The 24154-nt window shown below is 63.5% G+C and overlaps 3 protein-coding genes across 4 annotated transcripts; 1 reads left to right on the top strand and 2 right to left on the bottom strand.

Moving 5' to 3' along the window:
- Positions 1–215: 215 nt before the first annotated feature.
- IFRD2 (interferon related developmental regulator 2) lies at positions 216–5253 on the top strand. The gene is made up of 12 exons (XM_054594554.1): positions 216–425; positions 2322–2444; positions 2531–2615; positions 2731–2855; positions 2938–3095; positions 3255–3305; positions 3391–3560; positions 3680–3785; positions 4063–4200; positions 4288–4416; positions 4497–4592; positions 4728–5253. Exons 1-12 carry the CDS (start codon positions 368–370, stop codon positions 4806–4808), a joined length of 1320 nt encoding a protein of 439 aa, XP_054450529.1. The 5' UTR covers positions 216–367; the 3' UTR covers positions 4809–5253.
- A 500-nt stretch (positions 5254–5753) lies between these two features.
- Positions 5754–9340, bottom strand: LSMEM2 (leucine rich single-pass membrane protein 2). The gene is made up of 4 exons (XM_054594607.1): positions 9319–9340; positions 6382–6489; positions 6101–6286; positions 5754–5908 (listed from the first exon to the last, which is right to left on the bottom strand). Exons 1-4 carry the CDS (start codon positions 9338–9340, stop codon positions 5775–5777), a joined length of 450 nt encoding a protein of 149 aa, XP_054450582.1. The 3' UTR covers positions 5754–5774.
- A 1423-nt stretch (positions 9341–10763) lies between these two features.
- Positions 10764–21748, bottom strand: SEMA3B (semaphorin 3B). Of its 2 annotated transcripts, none has more exons than XM_054594712.1 (18): positions 21656–21748; positions 17547–17733; positions 16711–16868; positions 16493–16555; positions 15975–16091; positions 15804–15897; positions 15521–15640; positions 14486–14631; positions 14286–14397; positions 14100–14184; positions 13877–14021; positions 13330–13549; positions 12981–13072; positions 12863–12904; positions 12482–12639; positions 12309–12364; positions 12073–12212; positions 10764–11515 (listed from the first exon to the last, which is right to left on the bottom strand). In XM_054594712.1, the coding sequence occupies exons 2-18, from the start codon at positions 17653–17655 to the stop codon at positions 11117–11119; spliced, it is 2256 nt and encodes a 751-aa protein (XP_054450687.1). In that variant the 5' UTR covers positions 17656–17733; positions 21656–21748; the 3' UTR covers positions 10764–11116. The 2 variants fall into 2 exon arrangements, with proteins under 2 accessions (XP_054450687.1, XP_054450688.1); XM_054594713.1 differs by having other exon boundaries at positions 14100–14169.
- Between the last annotated feature and the right edge of the window lie 2406 nt (positions 21749–24154).

Raw genomic sequence — 24154 nt, 5'->3', positions numbered from 1 at the left:
TGGGTGCATAGTTCAGCTAGGGTGTCGTGGGCTTACGGGTCACGGGAGTAGACTACAATTCCCGAGGTGCCCTGCGCCCAGTGATAATCCGCGCGCACAGCCCCCTGGGAATAGTAGTTTCAGCCGCGTGGCTCTGGGTCTAAACCGAGCGGGTAGGAACTCGCCTTCCCGGCAACCTGTCTAGCTGGGCGGGGCACTTCGACCGGTTTGGCAGGGCGGGCACCTAGCGAAGATGGTGGTACGCGCGGCGTGTGGCTCCCGTCGCCTGCCCAAGTCTCAGCTCAGCGCACTGGCCGGCGTCTCGCTGGTCTGGCGCCCCAGTCCGCCGGGTCCCTGACCCCGCGCCCCGTGGCCCCCGATTCCCGATATGCCCCGCGCCCATAGGGGCAGCGCGCCCCGCAAGGGCGGCCAGCGCCGCAGAGGAGGTAAGTGGGCACGGGGCAACTAGTGAACGGCGAACGAGGGTCTTTGCGTGGGTCCCCGTCGGTGTCTCTGAGGGTCCTGGACGGGAGCTCCTGCCTGAATCAGCTTGGCGCAGCTTCTTGCAACGCCCCCGCGGCCGGCACGTGCGCCAGCAGACAGCGGCCACGTGTGCACCCAACTGGAGCATGCTGCTCGCGGGTCTGGAGCCAGCGATCCTGACCCTAACGCGGTCGGCACCTCCGGACTCGGTTTCCCCAAGGCTCCTTCTCCCGAGTTGCCTGCTTTGGCACACAATCCCGCAGGACAGAGTAGGAAGCTCGCCCCCTCCTCAATCCGTAATCCTTTTCTGGACTGGACTAGGAAGTTGTTGGGAGGCCTGGGGGAGAACTGAGGGGAGGGGGCAATAGGGAAGCTGCAGGATATCTGCCTTGGTGGACCTGGCCCCAGAGGGCGGATGAGAGCCCTGGAGTCTGAGGCAGTCCCAAGACGCTTATCAGTGGACGCCAGGACAGTGTTTTGGTACAGTAAACACATATGTTTACTTCGCAGGGATGGGGCTCCTGCTAGACACAGCTGAGACACAGCCACCGCCCTAATGGTGTTTGGGTAGGAGGTCATCTAAGAGGGTAGTGCTATTCCAGAAGGATTGGTTGTGGGGGAAAAGTTCTCTGAGAGGTGTCAGCTCCAGACTTAGGAACCAAGGAAACCTCAAGGTGGGGGCTTCTGGGTGGGCCCCGTAGAAGGTGGAGAAAAGGGAGCCATGGGGAGTGAACAGCTGTGTGAACCATCCCTGTGCCTGGCATCTGCAGGGGTCGTGGCATGGGAACAAATGGGGGGCGGGGGGCTGGGCAGCTTTGGCTGCTAGGGCAGTGAGAAAGGAGATGAGTAGAGGCCTGCGTGGGCGCTGAACTTTGTCCGCCAGGCACATGGAGTATGTAGTTCCTGAAAAATAGGACCAGCCTGGGGACCAGAAGCCAGTTAGGGCTCAGCTGTGCCAGCTGCCCTGGCCCAAGCAGAACCCACACCCAGGAACCTTCAGTCCTGCTGAGCCTGACGTTCACCCTTGTTCCCGAACTTTCAGGGCAGTCAGGGGCCGCTCCCCAGGGGCAGGAGGAAGCTCTGTGCTCCTCCACCCAGGGCCGAAGGTCTGGGACAGACGGAGACAGAGGGAGGCTCAGGAGACAGCAGGCGTGAATCCCGGGGCATCCACCCACATGCACTGGGATCTGGGCCTCTGCCCCCAGGGCCGAGGGGTAACCCGGCGACCTTGTTCCACAGACCAGCCATAACCAGTCACTTACTTAATCATTGCCCACTTGTCCTATCTGAAGAGGTGCTCTTGCTTCTGTTTTGCGCAGAAACTGAGGCTTTGAAGGCTAGGCACCTGACCTGGCTCTACCGCTGTTAAGATGTACAGCTGGAATATGCACCCCGGGTCTGTCTGACTCTGTAATCTAAGCCCCTGACTCTTGCCCTGGCCATTTGGAGGCCTAATCTGGGCGGGGGCTGAGCTGCCCCCAGGTCTGCCAGGGTATGCCCCCACTTCAGACTGGGCTACAGGCCTGGTTGGGGCCTGCGCAGCCCCTCCCGCCTCTGCCCGGCTCTCGGTCTCCTTCTAAAAGCTCTGGCCTCAGAAAGGCTCCGTTCACCAAGCCTGCCAGGTATTCCCGGGCTGGGCCTGGTGCCACCTGCTCTTGGACACGTAGACCTCGTTCCCTTCTCCCGCTTCCTGGCTCAGTGTTCTTTGCATCGGCCTCTGTGCCTCCCGCCTCAGCCTTAGCGTTCTCACCTCTGAGAGGGCAGCACTCTGTCCGGCAGGGTCGTGAGGCTGGGCAAGGCGCCCCCAGCCGCCGCTCCTCGATGGAGGCAGGCCAAGAGCCCTGTGCCACCCTCCCCAGGTGCCCAGAGCAGCAGCACGCAAGCTGACTCAGGCTCCAGCGAGGATGAGGCAGCCAGCGAGGCCCGCAGCACTACCAGCGACTGCCCCAGCCTTCTTAGCACTGTGGCCGAGGACAGCCTTGGTGAGAGTGGGCGGCGGTGTGGCAGGGGCTCAGCCAGGGCTCCGTGGGCCGGGCCCGAGAGCCGGGCTGAGCAGCTGACCTTGCAGGGGGCGATGCCATGGATGAGCAGGGCCAGCAGGAGGACCTTGAGGAGAAGCTGAAGGAGTATGTGGACTGCCTGACAGATAAGAGGTAGCCCCAACTGCCAGCCAGCCCTGCAGCCCTGTGCCTGCTCAGCACATGCCAGGTGTGGCCCAGGTTGGGCTGGCTCACGAGACCCCCCCGCCCCCCATTCCTCATCCCCCAGTGCCAAGACCCGGCAAGGTGCTCTTGAGAACTTGCGCCTGGTCCTGGCGTCCCGCCTGCTCCCCGACTTTCTGCTGGAGCGCAGCCTTACGCTGGCTGATGCCTTGGAAAAGTGCCTCAAGAAAGGTTGGCTGTGGGACACATGGGGGACCTGACGTGGCCAGCGGCTGACCTTTGCGCGTTGGCTGACTGCAGAGCATCCCCGCAGGGAAGGGCGAGGAACAGGCCCTGGCGGCTGCCGTCCTCGGCCTGCTCTGCGTGCAGCTGGGTCCTGGCCCCAAGGGCGAGGAGCTGTTCCGCAGCCTGCAACCCCTCCTGGTCTCCGTGCTCAGCGACGGCACAGCCAACCCCGCCGCCCGGCTGCACGTGAGTGTTCCCTGCTCCCTGACACCCTTGCCTCTCCCAGCCGCTAAGCAGGGAGGTGGGTTCCACCTGCCTCCAGGCTCCCCCACTCTGAGGGTGAGCCCCCTGGCTGGGAACCAAGGCTCAGCCTCTGACCGTGGCTTGGCTCTGTCCTCCCAACAGTGTGCTTCTGCTCTGGGCTTGGGTTGCTACGTCGCTGCTGCCGATGTCCAGGTAAGTGGTCTTTGGGTGCAGGTAGTGGAGCACCTAGGCCCTAGCTCTGCCCCTGAGCCACTCCCCTGCCTCCCTGTACCCCCAGGACCTGCTCTCGTGCCTCGCCTGCCTGGAAGGTGTTTTCAGCCAGTCTTGCGGTGGGGATGGCTCCACAGCCCCCGCCAGCCTGCACGGCCTCGTCTGTGCCGCCCTGCAAGCCTGGGCATTGCTGCTCACCATCTGCCCCAGCACCCACCTCGGCCACGTCCTTGACAGGTTGGGCTCGGGACTGCCCCAACAAGGTTGCAGACAACCTTGACTGCCACTGGGCTCGGGAGGGGGAACAGGAAGAGGCCCCCAGCCCACACATGTGGCTCCACCTGGCCCCTCCCCAGGCAGCTGCCGCGGCTTCCCCAGCTCTTGTCCAGCGACACTGTGAACCTGCGGATTGCTGCCGGCGAGACCATCGCTCTGCTCTTTGAGCTCGCCCGGGACCTTGAGGTGCGGGGGCGCGGGCGCAGTGTGCTGACCCCACGTGCCCATCCCAGGCTGGATGCAGGGGACGCCCCGGAAAACAGGGCGGCCTCAGGTCATTGTACGCGGGTGCTAGGGGCTGTGTTGGGGTCCCTGAGCAGAGGCATCTGGCCAAGGCGGCGGCCAAGAAGGGATTTCAGGGGGCCGGGGGAGAAGAAAATTGCCTCCTTAGTGAAAGGAAGGTTTGGGCCGCCCCACACTGAGAGCAGCAGAGCTCACGTGGCTGCCGCTGTCCTCACCGCAGGAGGACTTCCTTTACGAGGACACGGACACCCTCTGCAGCGCCCTGCGCACCCTGGCCACCGACAGCAACAAGCACCGTGCCAAAGCTGACCGCCGGCGCCAGCGCTCCACTTTCCGGGCTGTGCTGCGCTTTGTCGAGGTGCGTGTGAGCATGCGTGTGTCCCAGCCAGAGCGCGTCCCGGCGCACAGCTGCCAAGCCCAGCCCTCTGGGCCCCTCTGCCTGCAGGGTGGCGAGTGTGAGGAAGAGACAGTCCGCTTCGGCCTCGAGGTGCTCTACGTGGACAGCTGGGCCCGGCGCCGCATCTACGCCGCCTTCAGGGACGTGCTGGGGTCGGGCATGCACCACCACCTGCAGGTGGGGAGGCTGGCGGGCGGGGGCCCCCAGCGCACAGGTGCGTCAGCCTGGCCCGGGCTCACTGTCCTCTCTGCCCCCAGAACAACGAGCTGCTCCGTGACATCTTTGGCTTGGGCCCTGTGCTGGTGCTGGACGCCGCGGCCCTGAAGGCCTGCAAGCTCTCTCGATTCGAGAAGGTCTGCACCCTCGGGCACCTTTGTTTTCCCTCCATTCCTCTGCCTAGAGGCCTGGAGCCCGGCGGGAGCTGAAGGAGAAGCCCCGGGCCTCCCCTCCCCCGCTCCCCAGCTCACCCCTCTCTGCCCCCATTCCAGCACCTGTACAACGCTGCTGCCTTCAAAGCGCGGACCAAGGCGCGTAGCCGCGTGCGGGACAAGCGGGCAGACATCCTGTGAGGCAGGACCAGCCGAAGAGGAGACTGTCCCCGCCCTTGCCCGTATTTTTAACAGGAGACAGTGCACTGGTCCCTGCCAGAAATTGTCGCTTTATTTTTTTAATGACTAAACCAAAAACAGACCTGGGGGTGGGTGGCTGGAGGCCAGGCCCCTTGGCGTCCTGGCTCTTCGTCCCTGCACTCAGCCACTGTGGTCTCTTCCTGCCCTGTCCCAGGCCGGGCCAGACACGTGTCTGTCCCAGGGCCGTGGGGCAGACAGCAGGCAGGTGGTTGATTCCTTTCTCCCCTTTCTCAGGCCTTGCTCCCCTGGGATGTGCCACTTCCTTGGGGAGGGGGATGACATCTGGACAAATGTCACAACAGGTGGGGAGGTGAGGCCACCTGGAATGGATTGATGTGCTGGTTTTTAAAGAATGTTAGAGATGAATAAAATGAATGCTCAGCCTTCCCTCGCTCCTAGGTGCGTCCGCGTGCTCTCCTTCCCCGCCGCCAGCCCAGGCTGGGGCCTGCTTCGCTCTTCCGGTTCTGTCTCACCTGGGCCCTCCAAGGGTCCCTCAGATGGCCTTCCTCATCAGAGTCTGGCCTGCCTTTTGAGAGTGGAGGCTGGACTCCCACCCCAGGAGGCTTGGCAAAGTGTGGGCGCCTGGGGCAGGGGTAGCTATTTCTAGACTTATGAGCCTGCTGTCTCGGGATGCCAAAGAGTGCAGATAGGCCACAGGAGGATCCGGAGGCTGGTATCGCTTCCTCTGACCTTGGGCCACCCGGAATGGGGCCTTGGCACCAAGAGGCTTGGCGAGGCCTGGCCTGAAGAAGCCAGGAGAGGCAGGCAGCTGTGGAGCCAAGGCAGGTTCTCTTACAGAAACCTCCCCACGGAGGCAGGGTGGGGCAACAGTGGGAGAGGGCGAAGCTGTCGATGGCCACTTCATTCCTCCCCGCACACCCCCAGATTCCAGGTCCAAGCGGCATCTCAGCTGGGTGCTCGGGCCTCGCTGGCGTTGAGCCTCCGCAGCTGGCTGAGGCTGGCCAGCCGGAGTTTGAGAAGCATCTCCTCCTGCGTGTGCAGCGTGTGCGCCAGCGTGTGTAGAGACTCGCTCTGCAGCACTGCGGATGGGCAGGCGGGGTTGGGGGTGATCAGGCCCTTGCTACCGTCCAGCTCAGCGCCACAGGGCGCTGTGAGCACCCGCCCCGCCCCTCACTGCCTTGGCCGCCACAGGTGCTCCCTCCAGCCACACGGAAGGGCCTCCTGGTCCCGCTGCTCTGCCCTTGGTTCCCCCAGCTTTGGTGCCTCCGTACCGCTCAGGTAGACAGCCAGGACGGCGAGCGCCAGGCAGGTGAACACCAGCAGCGCGAGCAGCAGCAGGAAGCCCCCACGGCTGAGCATGGGCCTGCAGCCAGGCTGGGCGCACAGCGACGGTGGGAAGATGCCCAGCAGGTCGTCCCATGGCTGTGCCTCCTCGTCCAGGTAGGGGCGCAGCGAGCCTGGGGGCACACGGGGCATCAGGAGGGCAGTGCGAGCGCCTGCTTTCCTCTCCGCTGCCAGTCCGCCCTCCTGCCCCCCGCCCCAGCCCCCTAACCTCCGCTGTGTAGGTCGCTGATGGAATCCACCTGGTGCAGGCGCACCTCCTGCACGTGGTTGGGGGCCAGCGATGCCCTGTTCCTCGGGCTCATTGGTGCCGTGGTGTCTGCGGGGGCAGCACAGAGTTGGTTCAACCGCAAGGTCACCCCCTCCCCTCTAGGTGGCTTTCAGAGGCAGCATGGGCTCAGAGAGGATGGGGACAGGGCATCTCAGGAATGATCCTTGATGTTGGAGCCAGGACAGCCCCAGAACCCTAAAGGCCTGATTTGCCCACAGTAACAGGAGGTTCACTTGACCGGTTCATGTTTGTGTCCTCCCAAGCATCTCGGGGACTTCAGGTCGGTATCCCTCTGCTTGCTCCTCTCTAGGGAAGGTCCTCAGCCACGGAGGCATAAACCCACCGCATGTGAAGCCCATTCCTGCCTCCTCTGCTGTCAGTTTCCTCGCAAGCCCTGGGAGTTGGCCGTCAGGCCGGAGCCTGGCTATCTCTGGTCCCCAGCAGCAGCAGCAGCAGCAGCGCCCGCCAGCCGGCAGCGTTGTTCCCTCGGGCCTGGGCTCTGCGTTCTTTAACATAGTCAGCGTGATTCTGCTGTACTGCCGTGAACTCTGCTGTTTTCACTCAAAATCACAGCAGGAAACCTGCCTTTGTTATCGGACTATATATCCGCCCTCTGAGGTCTGTCTGCAGGCCTTCCTTTGAGGCTGCCTGGACATTTAGGTTGTTTCCAGTTCCCTTTGGAAATTAATAACCCCTAGAAAGGGACATACATCGTTGAGTATGGCGGTTTCTTTCAATTTCACAATAGTTAATAAGAACAGATTCCCAGAAGCAGAATTACTAGATCAAAAAGCAGGGGCTCTTTTTTTCTCCTGGCTGGATAGTTCAGTTGGTGAGAGCATTGTTCTGACCCACCAAGGCTGTGCAGGTTGGACCCCTGGTCAGGGCACATGTGAGAAATAACCAGTGGCCCTGGCAACCTGGCCGGAGGGGCCCAGTGGACTGAGCCCTGGCCTGCAGAATGAAAGCTTGCTGTCTCGGTTCCCAGTCGGGGCACATGTCTGGGTTGGGGGCCAGGTCCCCCGTTGGGAGCATGTGAGAAGCAACCGATCGATGTTTCTCTCACAGATCAATGTTCCTCTCCCTCTCTTTCTCTTCCCCCTCTAAAAGTAAATAAAAACAAGAAGCAACGAATGAATGCATACGTAAGTGGGGCAACAAATTAATGTTTCTCTCTAGCTCTCAAAGGAAAAAGGGGGCTTTTTTTTAAAGCTGTCCTCAAATTGTCCTCTAGCATGGCTGCCCGTAGCCCCCACAAGAATACAGTATTACTGCCGTTAGGCGTCTCCACTGGAAGAGAATTGATACACACATGTATGCACGTGTATTTGCCGAGCTGGGCAATGAGAAAGGCCTCCTTGACCCACCTGACGGAGGCGCTGCCTGGGGAGTGTGATGAGCAAGGCCTCCTGGCCACCTCTTCACGGCCTCCGCCCGCTTAGTCACTGGGGCCTGCGTGCTTTCCCTGGATTTTAATTACTTAGTTTTGGATCCACTGAAGTGTTTATTTTGTGATTTCTAAAAATTGTATTTTCTTTTGGTTGTTCTTTGACCTGATTTAAAAAATTTAAAAAAAAAAAAAAACAAAAAAAAACACCTTTCCCTTACGAGCCCCAGGTGCCCAACTGGAAGCTAGATCACCAAGTGAGGGACACTGCAGGGACATTTCTTGATAGGGGCAAGGGTGACCAGGCTCTCTGGGCCCGTCACTCTGTGACCAGTAACTCGGCCTTCACGCTTTGCCTGAACTGACCCTCGACATGCTCAAAAGTAAAACAAAAACAGACGCTCTTAGCATGACATCTGCGTATGTGTTGAGGGTTTGTATTAAATTCCCTGTTTGCACTTGGCTGTGCTTTTCCCCTGTTTTTCTAAGTTGAACTCCAATTCTGTTTGCTCCCAGGAGAAACAGGCCGTGACTCTCACTGCTAAGACCTCAAAAGGGGGTACCCTTCCCTCCACTGCCGTCACCGGGGCCTGGCCCACTCCTTAAATGCAAAATAGTTTTAAATCAAATTGATCGAGGTGACATCGGTTAATAAGATTATGTAGGCTTCTAGAGTACGTCTCTATGACACACCATCTGCATGTTGCACTGTGTCCACCACCCAAAGCTAAATCATCTCCCATTGCCATGTATTTGACCCCCTAACGGTTACGTTGAAAATAGGATGGGGGAGTTGACAGGTGAGCCGGGCGGGAGCCGAGGAGCAGCTGCGCCTGAGGCTTCCTGGGTCCCCGCTCTGGCCCCTCTGAGCCTCCATACTTCTTGCTTGCGCAGGGGCTGTGCTGGTCTCTGCCGCGTTCCAATTTTAGTAAGTGTGCTGCCAAAGCGAGCACCATTTACTTTGTTTTCCATCACCATCTATCCCCCTGACTTCCACCTCCGCTCACCCCGCACCATCAAAGTCTTAACTAGCAGTTAGTCTAACCGGTCAAGGGACCCTGATCTTTAGCAGGTTGGGGCCACCTAGGCCCACATTGGAGGAAGCCTGAAGCCTATCCACCCCCAGTCCCTGGGCCATGTGCCCAAATGCTCCCTGCAACCACTGCCCACCCCCAGCCCTAGCCTCCTCCCTGCAAGGAGCTGAATGGGCCAGGCAGCTGCCCGACTCACACCCCCTTGGCCACAACTAGGGGCTCCCCCAAAGCCTCCCTGCTGTCCCTTGCAGGGGACACAGGCAGGGCCTGAGGCGAGAGGCTCCAGGCATGGTAGGCCTTCCTCTGTGTGCAGGGTGCAGGTCCTTTACTTGATCTGAGACGTGGTGACTGATGAATAACTACTTAAGAAAGTGAGGTCAGTGGGATGGGGGCGGGTTTCTCCCTGGTCCACAGGGTCATAGTTCGGGGGCCTTGCCCCCCCGAGTCGGCTCCTACCTTCCTGGGTGTCCTCGGGCATGATGGGGCTGGGCAGGCGGCGGGCCCGGTGTCAGTGCTCAGTGGCAGCACAGGATGGAGGCAGTGGCGGCCCCTCTGAGAGCTGGGGGAAGGCCTGGCCACCTCCCAGCCTGGGCCTGAAATAGGCTTGTGCTCAGCCCACGGGGCTATATTTAGAGGGGACGGCTCTCAGCCATGGGAAGGGGTGGAGTGACCCACATGGGCCAGGCTGGACTATTGACCTGGTGATGGAGGTCAGGCAAGGCCTTACCTCCACTACTGCAAGTGCCCAGGGGCTTTGCTGGGGAACCCGCCACACACCTGTGTGCGTGTGCACACAGGCCTCGGGACCTTCAGACGAGCTGCCTCCCCACGCCTCCAGCAATACCCCACGTGGCAGCCCAGACGTGCCGGGGGGCGCTGTACCTCTCCACTTCTCCACGCCCCAAGCCCCTACCCACAGCTGGGTCACCGCGCCATACAAATGGGGGGTAAGTTCCCACCACTGTGTGACCTGCTAGCACCAGGGATGGAGGGTGCTGGACAGGCTCAGAGAACCCGAAAAGGGGGCGGATACTCCCACATAGGCGGGCCCCTGTGCTGGTCAGTGGGAGGGCCGAGGCTGAAGGCGGTACCTGTGTCACTAAGCCTGGAGCCGGGTGGAAAGGATGGCCCGTCTGACCTCGGTGTTCTCACCTGTGAATGGACAGAGGGTTCCTCCCTGCCCTGGCACATATGAAATTGGAAACATACCTGCGTGTCTGAAGCTCTCAGAACAACAGAGCTTCTAGCCTCCTTTTCACAAGAGTACACAGGTCCCGCGGGGCTGTGTGAGGATGCAGGGCCCCTGCTGACCCTTGAATGGAGGAGGTGGTTCAGGCCAGGGTCCCACCCCTGCTGTCAGAGGCCTGTGTCACTCCTTCCCAAATGGGACAAAGCAAGACAGTGGAGCTCTGCCTCCTAACACCCCCCAGAGCCATTCCCCCCTAGCGTTTCTCAAACACAGCCAGCTCGGGCCGCCTCAGGACCTTCGCACCAGCTCTGCCCTCCTAGAATGTCCTGCCCCAACAGCCCCATGGCCGGCTCCTTGGCACTTGGCTCAACTGTCAGCCCCTGGCGAGGCCTTCTGCTCGCATTCTTTTCCACTTCACCCAACTTTACTTTCTTCATAGCACTTAGCCCGGAAATTTTATTATTCAGAACGTACAGTGCATGTCAGTCTCCGCAGGCCCTATAAGACACGTTCAATCCCATGGTGACCACCTTTAATCCTCGGCATGGCGCCCTCCGACGGAAGAAACTGAGGTCCTGAGACTGCTAGGAAGGGGTCCAGGGCCACACAGTGAGACCCAGGACGCCGGGGCCGTTCCAGCTTCAGCTGATAACGTGTTTATTGCATTAGTACAGCGGGCCTGCCCCGCCCCACCCCCACCAGCCCAGCCTGTTCACAGCTTTCTGCTCCTTGCCCGGCGAGGAGGTCCTTCTCCCAGGGTGGGCACTCCCGTACCTCCCTGGCCCAGGTCGTTGTTCTGGAGCCCTGCTTCTCTGCCTCCTCCCGACCAGCCGGACCCTGTGCCCGGCCTGGGCCGCCCCTCTCGGGGCTACATTCAAGGGTTATCTTCTGTTAATAAATAAGCCGGCGCGGCTTCCCCTTGGCCGGAGCCGTCGGTCGGTGTCTCGGTTGGCCTGGGACCGCAGTGTGCCCGCCCCCTTGCTGCCTGTCTCCCAGGGTCTGTCCGCCCCTTTTCCAGCCTGTCGTCTTGTCTCCTCCCCGGTCCCCAGCGTGGAGATGGCCAGGTCACCAGTGCGCTGCGCTGCGCGGCCCCCGCTCGGCGCGCGGCTCTGCGGCGTGCGTCCGCCGGTTGCGCCCTTTCCTCTGTGGCTCGGGCGGCGCCGGGCGCGGCGCGGGCTGCGGTCTACACATTCTGAGGGAGCTCGCGCCACCGCCACCCGGCTCCACCAGCTGCAAGAAGTCCCGGTACCAGAGCTTGGGGCCCGGCGGCGCGACGGGCGCATCCTCGGTTCGGGCCAGCCTTTCGGCCTGCGCAGCACTCAACACGTGCAACACCAGACGACGCAGCGGCTGCGAAAAGCCCTGCTCCACCGCCGCGCACAGGTACGCGCCCGAGTCCCCGCGCTGCAGCCCGCGCAGCAGCAGCCCCCGCGCAGTGCGCTCGGCGCGCTCCTCCGCCGGCACCTGCGGGTCAAACCGGCGTGAGGCGGGTTGGCAGTGTGGGAACATGGCTCCCGGCCCCGGCGTGGGACAAGACAGGCAGAGGCCAACGGTGGCCGAGTGGGAGAGGCAGAGGGGCGCGCGCAGGTGCGCATTTGAAGGTTGGGTGCAGGGGGACCGGTGGTCTTCAAGTGGGGAGACCCGAACGAGGCGGGGATTCACCTGAACGTTGGGAGCAGGTCAGGGCTCTCAATGAATAGGCGAGAGGGGGCTTTTCTCGTGCGCGTGCGCGAGCGAGAGAGTGAGAGAGAGAGAGAGAGAGAGAGAGAGAGCGCGCGCGCGCGCGAGCGCGGGGGGGGGGGGGGGGGGAGAGGTGCAGGAGCGGCCAGGGGCCTACTAAGCTGCTATGGAGCCTCACCCCGACGTAAGGGGCCCAGCAGGACTTTAGGGGATCGGAGTGGGCGCAGCCTCACTGGGCGGGGCTGGACCTCGCCGCGGGGCACGGCCAGGGTCTCATTAGTCAGGGCTGTAAGGGCCTGGTCGCGCCCCCCCACCCCAAACGCACTCCCTCCACGGCTCACCGGGGTGCTGGCCCCCTCCCCTGCGCGCTGGAAGGTCCACTCCACGTGCGCCTGCAGCGAGCGGGGCTCACACTCCAGGAAGGTGCTGCCTCCCTCCACACCAAACACCTTCCGCTCCAGCAGCGCGGGCTGAGACGAGTCTGGGGGCCGGGGGCCGGGGGAGTGTCAGATCCACGCCAGGCAGGGCGGGGTGGGGCATCTTCGAGGGATGAGAGGTGGGGCAGCTGGGCACTCACCCCCAGAGCACAGCGTTCTGGGGTCACCGTTCTTTATGTCTTGCCGCCGGAACCTCCTGCGGGGGGGTCGGGGTGGTGGTGGTGGTGATGAGGGACATTGGAGCCTCCCTGAGCCCTTTTCGTTTCACCAGCGGCTCCCTCCCAGCGACCCTCCCCGCCTCGCCCCTGCCCACCTCTTGGCGCTGGGCTGGAAGCGTGTGCATGCGGCTCCGTCCCAGGCGCAGTAGGGGTCCCGCGCCAGGCAGCATTCGGAGCAAGCGCGGCCGTGGGCGGCGCAGCGGTACAGCGGGATCTGGGCCACCGCACTCCGCGAGGCTACGTACAGCTGGTGCTAGGGGGCACGAGGGGCTCGGGGCTGACCGAGGGCGGCCTTGCGCCCGAGCGCCTCCCCTCGGCCAGGGATCCCTTCCCCACTGAGGTCTCAGGTGACACAGTCTAATGAAGGCAGAGCCTATACTCAAACCCAGGGCTTCAAACTACCAAGGGAAGTGTGGGGTGGGGGCGCCCGGACACCAGCTTGGCCCATGGCACCCCCCAGGCTCCTGGCCACTTACCCTCTTGGAGGAGATTTGCATGCTGGTGACCGCAGCAGAGTCCTGGGAGACAGAAGCGGCGCTGGAATCAGGGCTGCGCGGCGTGGGGGCGCCCCGGGTGCCGGGCGCTGGGCCTCACCTCAAACACATGCAGCTCCTCCAGGAGGAGCCCCTCAGCATCAGGCTGGCCGCCCTTGGGGACTGAGATCACCTTCAGCACCGTGCCGGCGTCTGCGGGGGCGGAAAGGAGTGAGCGGCTCTTCCTGCTCCTCGGCAGCGAGGGCCCAGGGGGTCTCTTCCCCTCAGGGGCCTCTACCCTCCGCGTGGCTGGGTCGGTGAGGACGTGGGTGGGAACAGTCAGAGCAGCATCCGGGAGATGGAGCACAGCTCAGGCAAAGCGCAGAGAGGGGACTGAACAAGGGGGACTTCCACTAGGAGGCCACAGAGCCTAGACTGGGGCTGGCGGGCAGTCACTGCCGGACCCCGACCTGTGCCAATGAAGAGGACGTCGTAGTGTCCGTCAGCAGCGGCGACGCGGTCTGCGACGATCTGGGTGAAGGTGTACTCGGCTCCCACTTGCAAGAAAAGAGGGCGCCCCCCCATGGGCAGGATGGGGTTGTACATGAGGGGGTGGTTCCGGGCAAACTGGATGACGTCATCGGGGAAGTCCTTGGTGGAACTGAAGGTGCCAAAAGTCTTGCTGGGGCACTAGGGGGTGAGGGGGAGGCACGACAGGGACAGGGCATGAGGGCTCGGTGGGCCGCCCTCCACGAGAGACCTCCGGGAATAGAGTGTGTGCCTGGGGGTGTGGGTGCTGGATGGAGCCCAGTCCCAGGAATCAGGGAGAGGAGACTGAGCCTTGCCCTTGGGAGTCTGAGGAGGAAACATGGCCTTACCCAGAGGAGCCCTGTCTGGTGAAGGTGACGTTTTCCCACCCATAACAAAAAGTAGAAACCACCTTTAACCAAGAAGACCCCATGTTCTCCACCCCTGAGGCTTTCAGTGGGTAGCGGCGGGGATCCCTGGGCTGCATACCATGCCGGGCCGGGGGTAGGGGACACGGCCCTGGTAGGACACCCACTGGTGCATGGGCCCCTCCTTGTGGGCAAAGGGTCCCAGGAAGGCCCGGCGCACGTCGTTCATGCTGTACACACACACCGCGGAGCCCTGGAAGATGCCGCTGCAGGCAAGGACATGAGTGGGGTGTCGGGCCCGGCGAGGCCCGGGCTGCCCCACCTGGCTGCCTCCCGCCCCTCACCTGGAAGTGGAGAAGACAGCATAGAGCAGCGGGGTCCAGCGGTCCCTCGAGGACAGCAGGAACACGTCCTCTGTGGGGAAGGGGCCTAGTTGGGGGAGGGCGCACAGCCCCTCAGGCCAGCCAGGCTCCCGGGTCTGGGCCCCTGCCCTCCGTTCCCCCCGCCTAGCCACCGCTCCTGGCACTCACGGAGCTGGTCAAAGTGTGTGTCACCCTCGACGCCGGGCACTGAGCACACCAGCCGCGCCTTCAGGAATGTGGTCCACTTGTTGACCAGGCTGCGCTGGCCACCCACGTCATTCTGTGGGGTCAATTGGGGGGGTGAGGGCGAGGTCCCAAAGGGCAAAGGAGTGGAGCAGGGTCAAGGGCTGCAGCCAGGGACTCCTCACCCGGCAGATCTGGCCAACGCGGGACACAGACAGGCGTCCCAGGGCCGGTGACGTCTCCACCGCTGACTCACGGAAGAAGAAGTAGATCTTGTCGTCATCTGGGTTCTCGCTCTCGGGAATCCAGAAGACCTTAATGAACTTGGGCTCTGGCCAGAGGAGAAGACGTGGGGTCAGCGAGTCCCTGGCCCCGACCCCCCACCCCCTCCCCGCCATCCGCTGAGTCCCGCAGGCTGCCTCTTCTTCCTCTCACAGCAGCCCATGGAGCCGCACCTGACTGCTCTCAGCCTCTAGGACCAAGTTCATTCAGAAAGAAGGTGCTCGGGGACAGACTCCGAAGGATCAGGGCCTGAGAGTCAAGAACCAGCCACAAGAGGGCAGCAGAGACCGTGGCTAACTGGGAACGCAGGCAGGCGCGCCGGGGACCCTGGCAGCCCTCTCACCTGCCCCTTAGCTGCCGGCTAAGAAAGGAGGGGAGATCCGGTATCCGGGGTTACCTTCCCTCACGAATCTTTTCCTCTAGCGGGAAGCAGATGTCCCCACTCCTGTTTCAAACATTCTGTGGGTCCAATTGCTCTTAGAATAAACTCCCCTGGGCCCTGGCAGTCTAGGCTCCTTGTTGTTGCTTCCCTCGTGACCCTGCTCTGCGGCTTGTTCCTTCCCCAGGGCCTTTGCACTGGTCGTTCCCCCTGCCTAGAATGCTCCACCCTCAGCCCTGCTGGGCCGTGGGAATTCGCTCACACCTGTCTCCACTAGAGTGGCTTTCTTTCCCCAACTCTCCCACCACAGCCACCTGGCCACCCCTCCTCCATTCTCTCATTGGTCTCGTGGCCACTGGAACTGATTTTATCATTTGTTAGGTCTATGACCTCAAAGAGGGCAGGGGCCGTACCGGTCTAGTCCCTCACCGGGCCTGCCACAGGGCAGGGCTTGGCGAGGCCTGGCTGCGTTCCTTGCTCATTCATTTTATGGGCCTTACTCAGCACCTGCTCTGTTGGGGACGCGGGGCCCCTCCTGCCACCCCCACCAGGCTTTCACCATTGAGCCAGCGGGAGTCGTGTGGCTCTGTTCGGAGACTCGGACGCCGGCCCAGGCTGCGGAAGATGGTGAAGTCCCGGCCCATGAGGTCTGCGGCCACTCCGGAATACAGCTCTCCCCCTGCAGACAGGGCAAGAGCTGCTCAGCCAAGCTGAAGGCTCTCAGGGGCGGGGGCGGGGGCTGTGGTGCTTGGGGATTCTTGGGGAGTCAGTGAGGCGGTGAGGGTCCTTGGGGTTTTGGGGGGCTTCAGGAGTCGTGTTAGGATCCCAGCTTTTGGACTCACCCGCCAGCACAGAGGCACCCCGATGCCTGGGGTCATAGGGACTCTTGCCCTTGCCGTCCTCCAGCCTCCGAAGGTCCAGCCGGAGCACGGGCTCCTGGAGGCGGGGGACGTGGTTACGGCTGGGCCCTTCCTACTCTCCCGGCCTCCCTCTCTACCTGGGTCCGGCCTTACCTCCAGTCGGCCCACCTCCACAAATGCGCAGGTAGGGTGGAAGGCCCCTGTGCCACAGGCCAGCAAGTGGGTGTGGTTGTAGGAATGCAGCAGCTTCACAAAGTTCATGCACTCAGTCTGGTAGGCAGGCAGGGGCAGGGACAATGAGGCCTCCCCCAGGAGGTGGCCTTAAGAGGTCCCAGCTCACCCATGGCACCCCCCCCTTCCTTTCTTCTACATAAGCTCAGGCAAGTACCCACATGGGCTACAGAGACCTGGGCACCGTTGGTGACCGGCCTGGCCCATCTCTCACCGGAATGGGCACACAGGGAAGCACAGGCCGGCAGTGTCCCCATGACTCACGGGCCCCCAAGAAGAATCACATGAGCCCCCACCCTGACTCACTACCTCCAGACTTCAGCCACCTCAGCGCCCCCGCCCCCATCCCCGAAAGAACAGACGGCCTCTGTTCTAGCCCTGCCCTGTCTAGAGAGTGAGGGGCTGCCCGCCCCGCCCCGCCCCGGGCAGCCAACACTCACACCAATGTCCTTCCCGGCCCAGTTGCACTCCTCTCGCCATTCTACAGGGGCCGGCCAGGCCAGCTGCGGGAGGGAGGGCAGGGGGGCCCTGGTCAGGGACGTCCCTCTGTGCTGAGGGCGTCCACGCAGGGGACCCACCCCCGGGCTCTCCAGGAGGTCTGAACGGGCGTCCCAGGGCTCTCTCCCTGGGCAGCGCCGAGGCAGGGGGTTCCTGGCACCTTCTTGGCCCGTTTGCTGATGTTGTCCAGGCTGAGGGAGGCCACATGGTTCTCGGCGCCCACGAACAGGCGTCCGCGCTCCTCATCCACCAGCAAAGCTTCGTAGCAGCAGGTCCGCGCCAGCCTGAAGGTCCGGAGGCCGTGCTGGGCCCGGAGCTCTGCAGAGTTGAGCACCACTGAGAATTTGCTGCTGGAAGCTTCCCCCAGGGCCTGGCCTGTTGTCTCTCTGACAGGCCAAGCCCACACACATGTGAATTCACACACATGTCAGTTTACACTCACGAAGGCCCACCCAGGTACGAAGCCTCCAGGGTGGGCAGCACAGCACCAGCCCCACTCCAAGGGGAGGGTCGGCTGAGCTCCTTGGGCATGCTGGGACAAGCTGCATCTCCAGGCAGGCGCACCGGGAGGCTGGGGTTCTGGGGAGGGCAGCAGGGAAAGCCAGAACCCCAACCCCCAAATCGGGCTGAGCATTCTCTGCCATCCTGCCGCAGCCTCAGCTCGGTGTGACGCCACTGCCTAGTGATTGCTCCTAGGTAGGGGGTTTGGAAGGGGGCTTTGAAGAACCCCATACCTCCACTTCCCTGGGGGTTGGGGATGGTACAGAGGCAGGCTCTGTTGTCATGGGGAAAGAGGGGGTCTTTCTGGGAAAACAGAGGAGAGTGTGGGCAGAGAGGCTGGGGACTGAGGCCAGGGCGGGGTTAACTGGAGGTGGCCCAAGAGCGCGCCCAGTCCAATCCGGATCAGGTGGTACACGCAGGTCAGGTGGTACCATAGCAAACGCAGTGCCCCCTGCCCGCCCCAGGCTGGGCCTCCCACCTGCCAGGTGCGCCTACCTTGGAAGGACAGCCGTAGGCGCGGAGGGCTGGGGGCGGCGCCCCCCAGCACCGCCGTGCAGAGCAGGGCCAGGCCCAGGATCATGGCGGCGGCCTCAGCCCGCCCCATCTCGGCTCCTGTGGGCGCTCAGGGCTCAGCAGGCGCGTGTGGAGGAGCCTTGAGCCGCCCTGGACTCTGCCCCGGGATCTGGAAGAGAAGGAGTCACTGCAAGGGCGAGGGAGGGCAGCTAGGGGGGAGTCCCCGGAGATCAGATTACAGCCCCTAGGGGAAGGAGGCTGGGGGGTCGCATTCCGCTTCCGAGCCCTCCCCGCCCTCCCTCGGAGGGTGCCCTGCCTGCCCACAATCACAGACACACCCACGTGGGCACACCCTTGGGGTCACCCTGGCACTGGCAGGCACCCGCCCCACCACGTCACCCTCCTCAGTGACTCGCTGTTCCATATACACACTCACAGAGTGAACTCACACACTCTGTGCACCAACTTCCTACCAGCCTCGGGCTTGGGCTGGGGACACCGGGGGCCACAGACAGGGTCCCGCGCAGGAGCGGGCACAGTGCCAGCAAGGCTCAGATCAGTGTGTTTGAGAGGGCGCCGAGTGCACTGAGCAAAACAAGCCAGTTGTAGGAACAACAGCAACGACAGGAGGGATTGGGCCCCCGCGGGCAGCCCTGCACCCACAGGCCGGGAAACATAAGCACCTCTGGGGCTGGCGCCAATGGGTGGCAGAGCCTGCGAGTGGGAAGGTCCCTGAGGGCCGCTCTGTGTGTCTGTGTTGCACGTGTATGTAGTGTGCACGCACGCTCACAAGTCTGAGGCTGTGTGGCACGCATGTGTGTGGACACAGCATTGTACGCATGTTTACACCGTGTATGTGTGTGATGTGCATGCTTCGCGCACGTGTCTGTATGTCATAAGTGTGCATGTGTGAAAGTGTGTGCACACACAAGTGCATGCCTGTCTTTCTGAACAGGCAGGTGAATAAAACCCGCCACAGCGCCCATCACTGCCTTCAACTCAGAGACACCTGGGACCCATCCCTCAGAGGGAGCAGTGTGCACAGAAGACCCCGTGCACAGGCGCCAGGGGCTCAGCGGGAGCCTCTGCTCCCACGGTGCGGTCTGAATAGCCCCACCTTGAGTGGACCTCTCTCCCCACCCCAGAGGGGGACTGAGTTGGTCACACACACAAATTCTGTGAGCTCAGACTTCAGACCCAAGAGGAATCAAGTGGGGAGAGCCAGGGGCTCAAGGTGGCCTCTCCCCGCGGCGAGGGGAGCTGCCCGTGCCTCCCCAGCCTCTGCCCACCGCCCTCATCCTCATGGTTCCCCCGTCTCTGCACCCCTCCACTTCTCCGAGCCAGAGCCCTTCCCCGGGCCCCTCCGATGGGGCCAGGCTCGGGCCGCAATGCCCCGCAGCAGGCGGTGCAGGTGCCGGGCACAGGAGCCCCGGTGTGGGGCGAGGTCCTGGGGTGCAGTGAAGCAGGGGGCACAGCTGCCGAGGCCCATTCCAGACCACTCCCCCCACCCGGGCCCAGCCACAGTTCCCGGACCCTCCCCCGCCCCTGGCCGGGCCCCCACCTCCTTCCTTCCCTCAGCTGACACTTGCCGCCTCTGCCTCTTCTGGGCCGGGAGGTCTGCGACGCCACAGAGCACACGCTGCCTTCCCCAAGGCCACCAAGAACTCCAGCGGCAGGCCCCCTGCCCCAGCCCCTCGTGCCCTGAAGAAGTGGAGAAGCCTAGGGGCCCGAGGGCACCCTCTGCCGGCCCCTTTAAGGAGCAGCTCCCGCCCCTACCGAGCCAGCCGCCGCCCCACACAGGCCGTCAAGTTTACGGGCGGGCAGATCGGGTGACCGGGCAGGCAGCCTGGACGGCTGGAGATGATGGCCCGGCCAAAGTGGAACGGGCACGAGGGAGGGGTGGGTAGGGACGACACCCCCCCGTGGGGCCTCACAGCAGAAGGGGGCCCCAAGCAGCAGTCTGGAAGTGTGGCTGCCAGTCATGGCAGAGGAAGAAGCAATCAAGACCCTCCCAGTCCCAGGCAGTTCTGCACAGCAGGCAGAGCGAACAGCTGGTGGGGGCACCCCAGGGGGACTCGGGGCGCAGCTGGGGCACAGCTGCCACCTCGGTTCCCAGGAGTCAGCTGGGATGGGAGGGGCGGAGGTCAGGGAGGGGGTTCTCCACTGAAGGTCCGATGAGCCCTCAGGACCAGCCCCAGTCCCCCTTGCCACTTGGGCCAGTGCCCCTGCCACCTGGCTCACAGTGGTTGCCATGTCAGCCAGTCTGGAGCAGGAGAGGAGGGCCAGCGAGGGGTAGGCAGGGCCCGGGCAGACTCCACCCCATCCCGACGGGGGTCCCGCATCTCTGCCGCGAGGTGAGGGGCCTTCTAAGCGAGCGCTGTGACTCGTCTCCCCTAGGCTGAGAGCGATCTGCCCCGCCAAACCCGGAGCAAGGTACCCAAGCGGCATCTCTCTCAGACAGGACGGGGCCCCTACCCCCGGTGCCTCACTTGGGAAGGGGCTGGGGGCTGGGCCTGAAGCTGAGCCTGGTGGACACGCCCTGTCTATACTGCCAGGGGTTCTTTCTTGAAGGGGCTGAGTGTTGACAATGGCTGAGTGGGGACCTCAGGTCAACCTGGGTGAACGTCCTGGAGGCCAAGGATGGCCTTCTACCCCTCCGGCCCCCCACCCAAAGGCACCTTCCTGCAAGAGCCCCAAGGCTGGTCAGCAGCCCTCAGGGGTCAGCAAGGGAGGCCGTGCGGCTGCTTCAAGCACACACAGTTGTGCTGCCCACCTCCTGCCAAGGAGAAGTGCCCGTGCCAGTCAGGGCGGGGTCGTGCCTCTCCCCGGAGCCTCGGGGCCCAGTGTGGCTGGCCTGGCTGGCTGGCCATTTGGCTGGCAGGGCAGGGCAGGCGTCAGGGGGAGAACCAGGGGCCTTCAGGAGGGGTTGGGGAGGGTCACACCCCTGCATGAACTTCTGGGCTTCCGGGATGTGCCTCTCCTTCCTCCCAGGCCCTCTGCCTTGGACCTGGGCAGCCTCGCCCCCGCCCCATGCAAACAAACAAAATTCTTTGGCTGTTTACAATTTTCCACCCGAGCAGCCAAGATCAGCAAGTGCCTTCGAGGTCCCCACCCACTCCCACTGTGCCCCCTACCTGCCCCCACTGCTTTTGGTGCTTCAGGCCGAGGGGTCTAGCCTCTGTTTCATTGGCCCCCAGCCCTGTGGCCATATTGTGAAATGAGGCCAGGACTCTCCCGATTCCCGTCTTTCCTCCTCTCTGGGACTCAACTCCCAGCCCAAGGGACTGGGCTGTCCCTGGGCCACCTGAGACCTTTGCATTGCCTTCCTCCCTCCGGATGTGTCCCCTCCCTGGAACAGAAAGGAAGATCCCCAGGAATGGAAGGGCAAGCTGCCCAAGTCCCCACAAGGTGTCCTTCCTGCTCCTCGGGTCCAAGCGTATGCCAGGCCCTGGGTAGGGGCCTCCTGGAGACATTCTAGGGGCAGGGCCACTGGCTGAGGGACACACTAGGCTCTGGAAGTCCAGGGGTCCTGGGATCAGGCGGCTTGGGCCTGGGTCCCGACAGCTGAGGTCCCTACTCCTGCCTGCACCCCTGCTCCAGGGCCAGCCCGGGCCCTCGCCCTGATGCTGCCTGTCAGGGCACAGCCTGCCCAGGCCTCGGCTGTTCCTCCTGGAAGTCACCGGACTCTTGCACCAAGTCCCAGCACCTGCCGCCCATCCCTCATGTCCAGCAGGGCCCGTCCCCGGCACCCTGCCTGGACTCCGGGCCGTGCAGCAGGGGCAGGACATCCGTCTGAGGAAGGCTGCAGCCAAGCCTCCCAACGCCTGGCCTGGGCTGGCCACCTTGGCTCCCCACTCACACCTGCTTTAGCCATCAAGGCTGATGGCTCTGCTTTCCGCCTTCTGGCCACGTGGGGACTGAGGCGTGCTCCCTGGGGACTTGGGCACGGGTCCTGGAGCGAACCTAACTGAGGCCTAGATCTCCTGACACTCTGTCGCCCACCCCAGGGGGGTGTCCTGGGGAAGGGCCCGTCCAGGCCCTTCCCCCTGCCCCCAGCCTGGCCTCCACGCTCCCGGGGGACCCTGGCCCACCTTTTTGGAAAGATCAGCTCCTCCCTTCCTTGCCTGTTTCCCTTTCCTTCTGAGGGCCATGTCAGAGCTGAGGCGGAGGGGCCGAGGGAGGGGCCGCCAGGAGCCCTGGGCCTCGGCTGTGGCCCTGCCCCCACCGCTCCGCCCCTACCCTCCGCCTCCTGCACATTCCTCCCTGGCTGAGGTCAGCCCCTTTGGGATGGGGCAGCCCCCCCTCCCCACCAGCCACATCACAGCTCTTCACTCACTCCTGTTTTCCTCATTGCTGCGCGGGAAAGGGGGGGCTGGGGGCGGGGCCTCCGTCGCCCCTCCTTCTCCATCGCTGGGGGCAGGGCGGAGGGCCGCGCCAGGAAGGCTGCTGGAGTGGGCTCCCTTGGCCCCAGTATCATTAACATACATTAACACAATACTACGCTCCCAGGAGGGCGGTCGTGGGGTTCCAGATGCTCTAGCGGGTTGGCCAGGGGCGGGGGGTGGGGCCGGGATCAGCCCCCTAGTAGTCCCGGGAGAGGCGGGGCTGAACCCTGACACCTCCGCTCCCCAGCTGTGTGTCCCCAGGGGGAAATGAAAGGTTTCAGATCGCTCCCTTGATTAGCCCTGCGGTTGTAAATGGGGGTGGGGGCGCAGGGCAGGCCTGGCAGAGGGAGGGGTGGTGCACAGGTGTGCTCTCTTGTTGCCACCTCAGCCCTGGACATCCTGCGGCATCCGGGCCTTGGGGGCTCAGGAAGACACCTGGCCTTGCCTCTTCTGCCCAGCCTCCCGCAGCCCTTCTCAGGCTCAGCTCCTCTCCTGTCCGCTTGCTTCCCCTGTCACTGCACCGCCCCCCCCCCACAGCCCCCGGTCCCCAGCACAGTGCTTTCCCCTGCCCTCCACCTGAACCTCTTTCCCTCCCCAGCCGCTGGGGACTCGCCCGTCTTCCTATCCTGCCAGCCTGCAACCCCCCCCAGCAGTGCCCAAGCACACACCCCGGGGGGCCCCCAGCTCTCCTTGAGGACAAGACCCCTCCTCCTCACTCCTGCAGCTCACCCCTCACCCCTTCACCCTACACCAAGGCCGAGGCCCTGGGGTCTTCCTGCCAGCCCTCCCAGCCCCTGACTCGGAGCTTGCGAAGCGTGGGGGTCCCAGCTTTGAGCCTGGCATTCCCACCACCTCTGCCTAACTTGGCCGGGCCACCCCGCCAGGCCCCAGCCACCCCACTGCCAGAATTTTGCTTGGGTGGCACCCTCCTGCTGTTAGGCCCGCCCCTCTGCCACCTGCTGGCCTCCTCTCCCTTTCTCTAGAAAGCCCCAGACACCGGTATCACCAGGTCGAAACCTGTGCAGTGCTCTGGGCTCCCCGGCAGTGGTAGCTGCCAGCCATCATCACAGGGCCCCTGGGCCCAGCAGAGGACAGGCACAGGGGAGCAGGAGGCAGAGGGCCTGCAGGAAGCCCTCCATCTACCTGGGCCTATGGAGCCCAGGTAGGGGTGGGGGACTGACAGAGAAGGGACACCTCCTTGACCCGCACCAACCTCTCAGGCCTAGACTCCCACCCACCATGAGGTCAGAAAGCAGGCAGTGGCTTCCCCTTGGTGCCAGATCCATTTTCCTCCTAACCGGGCTCACCTGTGGGGGTGCGGCTATGCAAAATGGAAAACGCCGGGGGCGGGGAGCAGAGGGGGTCCATGGTCCTGCCCCGCCCGCCCGAGACACTGGTGCCGGTGCCCGTCACTGTGTGGGCTAAGGGGCTGGCAGGTGTGGACACACATATCCCGAGGGGCTTGAGGCCCGCCTTGGCCATGTCACGGGAACTGGCATGTCCAAGGGGGATTCGAGGGAAGGCGCAGGCTCACGGCCGGGATGAGGGCTCCGGGATCTCTGCAGGCAGCAGGCAGGACAGGGATCAGTTGCTGGGCGTGGGCCTGGACCCAGACCTCGGCCAGGAGAAGTTGCAGTCCTGCCTCTCTGGCCCTCTCCCTGCCAGCCAGGGCACCACAGAGCGGGGGGCGGGGGGTGACTGGCTCCCTGGGGGTGAGGTTGGGGAGGGGTTGGTTCCAAGAAGCTAGGTTTTCCTGATTTCGAGAGGAGACACGGGGCTGCCTTTGAGCATGGAAAGGGCTTCTCGCAGACCTTGGCAGCCGCTGGAGCCTCAGAGGCCCCATCTCTCACGAGGCCCCTTTCCCTCAAGAGGGCCCCTTCCCATTCTGCAGCTGGTATCTGGGCTTCTGCCCACCTGCTGGGGGTGGGGTCTGGGCCAGGGGAGCTGGGGAGTGGTTGCCCTCTCTGACTTCGAGCTGGTCTCTCCCTGTTTCCAGTCGCTTTACCACCCACCAAATGTGTTAAAAATACCAAGGCTGCCACCGCATCAATAGCCTGAGCAAGTACGTGGTGTAGGGCAGCCCTCGGGAAGGTGGGTCAGCCTTAGCGCACCCACCTCATACTGAGACTCACAAACCTGGCCCGGGAGCCAGAGCCTGGGTCCCTTGCCTGGCCCTGCCCGTCCAGGGTCCTGGGCCTCATGGCT

Source organism: Pteronotus mesoamericanus, unplaced genomic scaffold (genome assembly GCF_021234165.1).
Source record: "Pteronotus mesoamericanus isolate MK-2021 breed Mesoamerican mustached bat unplaced genomic scaffold, CSHL_Meso_final scaffold_533, whole genome shotgun sequence".
NCBI lineage: Eukaryota > Metazoa > Chordata > Mammalia > Chiroptera > Mormoopidae > Pteronotus > Pteronotus mesoamericanus.
Note: the sequence above shows the minus strand (reverse complement) of the source record. Positions and strands in the feature narration are given on the sequence as shown.

What these genes read in the sequence shown, in the direction of transcription:
- IFRD2 (XM_054594554.1), top strand. Translation starts at nt 368, where the DNA reads ATGCCCCGCGCCCATAGGGGCAGCGCGCCCCGCAAGGGCGGCCAGCGC. An exon ending in GACTGCCTGACAGATAAGAG is followed by an intron (nt 2,616 to 2,730) that starts GTAGCCCCAACT and finishes CTCATCCCCCAG; the next exon opens with TGCCAAGACCCGGCAAGGTG. An exon ending in GCATGCACCACCACCTGCAG is followed by an intron (nt 4,417 to 4,496) that starts GTGGGGAGGCTG and finishes CTCTGCCCCCAG; the next exon opens with AACAACGAGCTGCTCCGTGA.
- LSMEM2 (XM_054594607.1), bottom strand. Translation starts at nt 9,340, where the DNA reads ATGCCCGAGGACACCCAGGAAG. An exon ending in CAGCGACCTACACAGCGGAG is followed by an intron (nt 6,287 to 6,381) that starts GTTAGGGGGCTG and finishes GTGTGCCCCCAG; the next exon opens with GCTCGCTGCGCCCCTACCTG. An exon ending in CCTGGCTGTCTACCTGAGCG is followed by an intron (nt 5,909 to 6,100) that starts GTACGGAGGCAC and finishes GCCCATCCGCAG; the next exon opens with TGCTGCAGAGCGAGTCTCTA.
- SEMA3B (XM_054594712.1), bottom strand. Translation starts at nt 17,655, where the DNA reads ATGGGGCGGGCTGAGGCCGCCGCCATGATCCTGGGCCTGGCCCTGCTC. An exon ending in GGGCCGGGAAGGACATTGGT is followed by an intron (nt 16,092 to 16,492) that starts GTGAGTGTTGGC and finishes CCTGCCTACCAG; the next exon opens with ACTGAGTGCATGAACTTTGT. An exon ending in TTCCAGCCCAGCGCCAAGAG is followed by an intron (nt 12,365 to 12,481) that starts GTGGGCAGGGGC and finishes ACCCCCCCGCAG; the next exon opens with GAGGTTCCGGCGGCAAGACA.